The 8,320-nt window shown below is 31.7% G+C and overlaps 2 protein-coding genes across 5 annotated transcripts; both read left to right on the top strand.

Moving 5' to 3' along the window:
* Positions 1-2,434: 2,434 nt before the first annotated feature.
* LOC106770335 lies at positions 2,435-6,023 on the top strand. Of its 4 annotated transcripts, none has more exons than XM_022785545.1 (4): positions 2,435-3,837; positions 3,921-4,377; positions 4,457-4,549; positions 5,974-6,023. In XM_022785545.1, the coding sequence occupies exon 1, from the start codon at positions 2,471-2,473 to the stop codon at positions 3,701-3,703; it is 1,233 nt and encodes a 410-aa protein (XP_022641266.1). In that variant the 5' UTR covers positions 2,435-2,470; the 3' UTR covers positions 3,704-3,837; positions 3,921-4,377; positions 4,457-4,549; positions 5,974-6,023. The 4 variants fall into 4 exon arrangements, with proteins under 4 accessions (XP_022641266.1, XP_022641267.1, XP_022641265.1 ...); XM_022785546.1 differs by lacking the exon at positions 5,974-6,023 and having other exon boundaries at positions 3,921-4,079; positions 4,156-4,377; positions 4,457-4,830; XM_022785544.1 differs by lacking the exon at positions 5,974-6,023 and adding an exon at positions 4,667-4,830.
* On the top strand, positions 6,012-7,566 carry LOC106770334. The gene is made up of 4 exons (XM_022785547.1): positions 6,012-6,093; positions 6,169-6,823; positions 6,906-7,213; positions 7,305-7,566. Exons 2-4 carry the CDS (start codon positions 6,755-6,757, stop codon positions 7,474-7,476), a joined length of 549 nt encoding a protein of 182 aa, XP_022641268.1. The 5' UTR covers positions 6,012-6,093; positions 6,169-6,754; the 3' UTR covers positions 7,477-7,566.
* The last annotated feature ends 754 nt before the right edge of the window (positions 7,567-8,320 follow it).

Here is an 8,320-nt window from a genome sequence, read left to right as displayed (position 1 = left end):
TTACAAATTAATTTTATAGAGTTGGATCCAAATAACTCAAATAAAAGAAGGTTGTAAAATATAATTTGTAATGGATCCAAATATCACCATAATCAAATGTTAGATATCACCATAATNGAATGTTATATGAGCAATGTTTGTGTGAATTGAATGTTATATTGTTATTATTAATAGTTTTATTTAGCTACTAGNATGGTTGTTNGATAACAATGTTATGTTTAGTTTAATTGTTTAAGTTAGATTACAAGAATCAAGTTCATGTAATTTTAACATTGAATTCTTTTAACAATTGTAACCATAAGGTGCAAATGCAAATAATTGTTGTGTGAATGGTAATGTAGTGATGAATGAATGCGCTGAATAATTAAATTGCTAATACTATATTGACTAATCTTGATAGATTGATAAAATATGGACCGAAAATGGATGTTTGCTATTCGATTATCAAAAGAATATGAGGATGGAGTGAAAGAGTTTCGTAGATTTGCAGTTGAGCATGCAAAAACCCTTAGTAGAATCATTTGTCCTTGCTTGCAGTGTTGTCATTTAAAGGTAGTGAACGCAGATGAGTTAGAAGAGCATTTAATATGCAATGGAATTGATAAAAGTTATTCATGATGGATCAAACATGGTGAAAATAGAAAAAATCATATAAATAATGATTTTCATCATACTACAAGTTATACACCGAAAGAGACTGACACAACATATAAGTTAGATGAAGTTGAGGATATTGTAAATGTTATCGAAGAGGATATGCGAGATTGTCCTCAAATGTTTGATAGGTTGACAACGGATGCAAATACACCATTGTATAATGGTTGTACTAGTTTCACAAGACTATCAGCAGTGTTGAAATTATTCAATTTGAAAGCACGTCATGGATGGTCTNATACTAGCTTTACTGAATTACTATCTCTTATAAAAGATATGCTACCACGAGATAATGTGCTTCCTAGTTGAATGTATGACGCTAGAAAAATGTTAAGCTTTATTGGGATGAGCTATGAGAAGATTCATGCTTGTCCAAATGATTGCGTTCTTTTTCGAAAGGAACATGCCCCATTGGATAAATGTCCTAAATGTATGACATTGCGCTATAAGAAAAATTTAGTGNCGAGNAAAGTGGTATGGTATTTTCCTATAATACCAAGATTTAGGCGCATGTATCGTAATGAACAAGATGCAAAGAACTTAAGATGGCATGTGGATGAAAGAATACGTGATGGAAAGCTTCGACACCCTGCAGATTCTCCTCAATGGGCAAAAGTTGACCATGATTACCCTAATTTTGGGAAAGAACCACAAAACCTACGTCTTGCTTTGTCTACTGATGGAATAAATCCGCATGGTATGCAAAGCAACTCGCATAGCACTTGGCCTGTGGTTATGATTATATATAACCTACCTCCATGGTTATGCATGAAAAGGAAGTTCATGATGTTATCCATGTTAATTCTAGGTCCAAAACAACCAGGGAATGACATAGACATATACTTGGCACCTCTTATTGAAGACTTGAAGGATATGTGGAATGAAGGTGTAGAGGTGTATGATGGGTATACAGAAGAAAAGTTTCCTGCTAAGGGCAATGTTGTTTGGCACAATTAATGATTTTCCAGCATATGGTAATCTATCTGGTTATAGTATCAGAGGGAAGTGTGCATGTCCTATATGTGAAGATAATACAGATTGGTTGCGATTGGAACATGGTAGGAAAAATGTATTTCTTGGGCATCGTAGATTCTTACCTTCAAAGCACTATTATCGAGGATGGAGAAAAGCATTTAATGGGAGGACAGAAGAACGTAGAGCTCCAAAATTGTTGTATGGTGATAAAGTTTTTGAAAAAGTAAAAGATATAAACAACAAATTTGGTAAGCCTTTTGCAAGAGATGTAGTTACAAGTGGCTGGAAGAAAAAGTCAATATTTTTTGATTTTCCATATTGGAAGTCCTTGTATGTTAGACATTTTCTTGATGTGATGCATTTCGAAAAAAATGTATTTGATAGTGTCATAGGTACGTTGTTCAATGTTCCTGGAAAGTCTAAGGATGGCATCAAAGCAAGGTTGGACTTAGTTCAAATGGGAATTCGAACAAAATTGGCACCAATAAAGAAAGGTAAACGTCAATATCTACCTCCAGCAGCTTATACTCTATCTAGGAAGGAAAAAATTGTGTTTTGTAAGTTTCTACAAGGAGTTAAAGTTCCAGAGGGGTATTCGTCAAACATTAGGAACTTAGTATCTATAAAAGATCTAAAGCTAATAGGTTTAAAGTCTCATGACTGTCATATTGTGATGGAACATTTGTTACTGATAGGTATACTTTCCATTTTGCCTAAAAAGGTAAGATGGACCATAACTAAACTATGTTATTTCTTTAGAGCCATATGTAACAAAGTGATTGACATTGGAAAATTGCAAGCACTAGAAAGAGAAATTATTGTAACTTTGTGTGAGCTTGAAATGTATTTTCCACCTTCTTTCTTTGACATAATGGTTCATGTTACAATTCACTTAGTTAAGGAGACACAATATTGTGGACCACCTTATATGAGATGGATGTATCCAATGGAGCGGTATATGAAGATATTAAAGGGCTATGTGAAAAATAGAAGTCNACCAGAAGGATGTATAGTGGAACGATATATACTTGAAGAAGCTATTGAATTTTGTACTGATTACCTCTCTAATGTTGAATCAATAGGACTTCCAAATTCTCAACGCTTAGCCAGTACCACAAGAGAAGGAATTTCTGGAAATACCATAGTGACCATAAGCAGGAAAGATTGGGAGCANGCTCAATTGTATATCCTACATAATGACGATGAAGTTGAGCCATATGTTGACATACACAAAGACTTGATTACAAAATTAAATCCAACTAGGACTGACCATTGGGTAAGTAGAGAACATAATGCAACTTTTATACAATGGCTAAAAAGTCATATTTTTGCAGAGTTAAATGTGAAATCCTCTTCAATTTCTGACAGATTGAGATGGTTAGCCAACGATCCAAGTTTTCAAGTCTTCGCTTACACTGGTTATATGATTAATGGGTGCACATTTTACACTAAAGANCGAGATGATCAAAGTACTGTGCAAAATAGTGGTGTAACTTTGGTGGCTGAATCAATGAACATTTCAAGTGCTAAAGATAGAAGTCCTATATATGCAAATATGTCATACTTTGGGGTAATTGAACATATATGGGAGTTGGATTACATCACATTTCGGGTACCCATATTTGGTTGCAAGTGGGTTGATAACAATAATGGAGTTCGACAAGATGAAACAAGATTTATGCAAGTGAGTTTTAATAAAGTGGGGTACAAAGATGAGCCATTTATTTTAGCATCACAAGCTCAACAAATTTTTTATGTCACTGATCTGGTTGATGTCAATTGGTCAATTGTGTTGTTGACCAATAAAATAAACGANCCTTCCAATGATGATATAGAGGATGAATATACAAATATTGAAGATGATCCTTTGTATCAAATATCATATGATGATGATCCAATAACAGATGATATCTTGTATAGGAGAGATGATCATGANGAAGGAATTTGGATAAATCCATCATTTTGTGTCCATAAGAAACCTAAGTCTTTAAACTTCAAATCAAAGAAGAAAAGGTTAAATTATTATTCTTATGTTTATCCCTTTTTACTAATGTTATCCTTTTTTTTTATCTGAATCACTTTTATTACAGGTAAATGACAACTCCTATTGAAGATGATATTCCTTCTCCCAACCAAGCTAAAGGGAAGAAAGGTATANTGATGATGAAGAAGATCATTAAAGCTAGAAGTGAGGGAAAAAAATTTGCGGTAATGGACATTGTATATTTTTTGGTATATTAGATATGTACTTTACTAATTATTATTCAATATGTACTTATTCATAATATTAGGTTTCATGGAATGTAAAAGGTCAACCCATTGAACCCGGTGGCTCAAACTTCATTAGTTATCTTGGATCCATTGTTCGAGCAAATGTGCCTATAACTTATGATGATTGGAAAGATTCAAGTTTGGATGCCTATAAAGAGCTCATTTGGAATAATATACAAGTAATGTTTACTACTTCTTTTAAATGTATGTGTTATGATTTCCAAACAGTTTTTTTCTAAGTATTTTTTTGGACAGCTAACTTTCAATGTAGATAAATGTCACAAGATGTTTGTATTGAGGAAGGCTGGGTTGTTGCTTAGGAGTTTTAGGACTTACTTGGCCCATAAATATCTAAAGGATGACAATGGAGATTATTTAGAGAATCCTCCTAATCAACCTCCTGCGGATTAATCTTCCATTATTAGTGAGGACATTTGGAGAAAGTTTATTGCAAAACGTATGGATAAAACTTTCAAGGTAATGCATGTTATCTATATATAATATATTTATCTCTTAATTCTTCAGCATATGGTTTGTTTACTATATTTCTTTTTAGGAAAAAAGCATACAAAATAAGGAAAGAGCATCAGGCTCTAAGTACCCTTATAGGGGCTCTCGTAAGGGGTATGCCCGCATAGAACAAGATATGGTAAGTCTGTTTATCATTTCAGATTATGTATTTGAGTGGGGTGGCTACTGCTAGTGATTCTTGCTTTGATCCCTTCCTTTGAGGTTTATGTTGATGCTTTCTTATGTTTGAATCCAGGCCTGACCTACTGCTAATCTAGGCCTGATCTACTTTTTAAAAAGGCCTGGTCCACATCTGATGTAAGACAATGGTAGATTAGGCAAGGTTATTAATAGTCTGGCACCGTAGCATTTTTCTTTCAGCACTAGTGTAGTGATTCATATAAATGGTAAGAGTTACAACATTAGAGTCACGGTTTTTGGCATTATACAACTGTGAGGATTCTGTGCATTGTTATCTGCTGAGAAGAAAGTAAAGAAATAGAGTGATTATTTGGTGATTGACTGAGTGATTAGCTTTCTTGAATACTGAAATGTATATACTTTTGTTGTAAAATAATTATGGGATTGAATCTTTCGGGTTGTTCAAATAAGTCATATTGTGTGATTATTTTGTATCATAAAGTTTATACTACGTTGTTAGAATGATAGGAACCAGATAACTATATGGCATTTTATAATCACATTTTGCTTGTTGATTATATTAAGAACATTTCTAAACAAGATAAGGAAAAAGCCCCCGCTCTTTATTATGTTTCATTGAAAATTTAATAAACTTAAGTATATTCTTAGATTTAACTAAGACGCATAAATGAATCTTTCTTGGTCTCAATATTTAGTGTATACATACACAACATTTGGCTTCGGGTTTTTAATTTTTGTTTTTATTTTTTGCTTTAACCGAGCGTGTATACTTAAATGTTTTGAATTGGTAGTGATTAGAAACATGTTATTTTTTTTAATTGTTAATTATGTTTATAAAGAGTGAGTAAAAGCTATAAGTTCATTGTTTATAGTTTGATTAACTTGTGCTTGAGAATAATGACTTGAAGAAACTAATTTAGTAGACTAATATATATATATATAAAGAAAAAAAATGAATGGTAATTGAAAACTACACCTGTGAATAATCACTGTAAGCTTCTTAGTATGTTTGATAGAATTTTTTTAAATGGTAATTATTTTTGAAAACATCTTATAATAAAACATGTTATCCGAATACAAATTGTCCAGGATGGTGTTGGTCTTATAATAAAACATGTTTGAGCTTAGACTTCGTCCAGGATGGTGTTGGCCTTATAGCATTTTTTATTTATTTATGTAAGCTTCAATTTCTTTTATGTTAAAGTTATTACAACATTTTCTTTTAGATATATTATTATTAGTTATTATTTCGCATATAGTTACAGTTTTTTCTTTATAAAATGATATGGTTAACATCAACATAATCCTTTTGATTGATGTAGATTATTTTTAATTGATGTAGATTATTTACATTTATTGAATTCTTTTAACTAATTTGATTTTTTTTTTCACAATAATTAGATAAAGGAATTGGGATCAAATGTTAATAATATTCCTCGTCAAGAATTGTGGAAGCATGGTCGGGTGAATAAAAGCGGTGTAATTGAAAACAAAGAAACTCAGCAAGTTTGGGAGAAATGTGTAAGTAATATGTTTTCAAATTAAATTTATGTGTGTGAAATGAGAATAAATGTGATATATTTGGTTCTTGTTTAGGTTCAATTGTCACAAACGAATTCAGAAGAGATGAGTAATGATCACTCCAACATTTTGAGTCAAGCTTTATGTCTCCCAGAGTATCCAGGTCGTGTTAGGGGAATGGGATTTGGAGTCGGTCATAAAGATTATTTCCCGTCCAAAAAGCGTCATACGCACCATGAGCATGATAAATTAACTGCCCAATTGAAAGATATGTCAGAAAGAATGACACGAATGGAAAAGATGATTTCGCTTCGAAACATTGACACACCAAATACTAATGAAGAAGTTAATATTAATAGTGACCAAGGGAGTTGCACATTGTCATCAATTAGTTTTCCCAAGATAACTAACTTATCTACATTAATTTCATTATTACTTTAATTTGCTTACTTTAAATTATGTTTTATTGTAGGGGGTCTCAAGTTGTAAATTGTTTACATTATCACCATCAATTTGCTTGGTTGCTCATGGAAAATTGCATAATTTTAAGGATGATACACTACATGGTAGACCTTTACCTAAGGGTCATGTCAAAGTTAGTATTGATATTGCTTTAGAGCCAAATGTATCCTTGCCTATACCAATTGATGATGATGACATTATGACAATAGGACAAGCAATAGGTACATTTGTGGCATGGCCAATGAATTTCATCCAGATTAGTAATGAGGTATGTTTATACAATTGTATTAATTCATATTTATGAACATATTTTATCTATTACCTAACTTGTTTAATTGATGATATTTTAGGATTCTACTCAACCAAAAAAGAAAAAGATGAATAATTCAAATGAATGTGTCGCACCTAAAAAGAAATGTCAAGGAAAAATGACCATTCAACATACTCCTCAAAAACTGTTTCATCCCAATCTTTCTGAATGGTGCAATTACCTCTCTTCATACATGAAACTAAATCCATCACAGACATTTTGTCCAGTAGAAATGGAAAAAAACATATTTGGAATAACTAATCATGAAGAAATCATTAGTGCAGAAATTATTGAAGAAGTTATAAACTATGCATGGCTAGGTGCAACTACAATTTCTATATATATCAGGTACAACATATAGTACTTTTTATCATTAACTTCATTATTAGATTGACACCTTATGATATTACTAATACATTCTTATCTTTTTCTTTACAAGGTACCTATATCAAAATTTTGTTAAGTCAAATGATAAGGCATTCTTTTTTTTATCACCCCAAATCACAACACATGAGTTGTCAGTGAAAGACAGAATGCAAAAAATAGTCACTCTTTTTCTTGATAATGGGGTGATTGATAAGTTTGTTCTTGCACCTNTTAATACCGGGTAATACCTTATTTTACAACTTTATGAACAATGTATTATTTTCAAGGTTAGATGTACAAATTCTAATTTTGTTGATTCATTTCAAATTGTAGCCAACATTGGGTATTGCTGGGAATCAATCTTAAACTTGACATAATTCATTATCTTGATCAGTGGGGATAGACATTAATATGAGACAAGATTTGAAGAATTTGTTTGACATGTAAGCATATTCGTATTGTCTTCCTTTATTTGACACATATGAATACTTTTAGTTGAATTATTTTTACTTATACATGCTTTAATTTAATTTATTCACCAGGGTTATACAAACCTATCGAGCTCAAAAATTAAACATGGTGTCAAAGTCTAAGTCAAACAATATCAAGTGGACAACAATTAAGGTACATTACTCTAGTATGTTTTGTGAAGTATAGTCTTCATTGTCATAATTAAATTGCCTAATGGCTTTATGTGACCTTTAGTTCACGTTATGGTTACTTGTATTGTACTGGTTAGGTGAATAACTTGTATTCTTGAATGATTGAAGACTTATTTCTTTGTTGCATGGTATTGGTTAGTTAAATAACTTGTATTATTGTGAAACTGGTTGGAGGAGTATATGGTTGTTATGAAAGCATGACTTATTATTAAGAGTTTAAACTTGTATATGATATATAGTTATTTATTATCATGCACTAAATCTGTTTGGAGTATACTAGAGTTTTGGTTCTTTTTTATGTTCAAAATATAAAAACGTGTTTTTAATTTTGTAATTCTAGTGCCCAAGACAACCCAACGGCAATGATTGTGGATATTATGTGTGTCAATATATGAAGGAAATTATTACATACTGTGAAGGAGGAACA

This window comes from Vigna radiata, chromosome 8 (genome assembly GCF_000741045.1).
Source record: "Vigna radiata var. radiata cultivar VC1973A chromosome 8, Vradiata_ver6, whole genome shotgun sequence".
Classification (NCBI taxonomy): domain Eukaryota; kingdom Viridiplantae; phylum Streptophyta; class Magnoliopsida; order Fabales; family Fabaceae; genus Vigna; species Vigna radiata.
The sequence above is the reverse complement of the archived record's forward strand: the minus strand, read 5'-3'. Positions and strand labels throughout refer to the sequence as shown.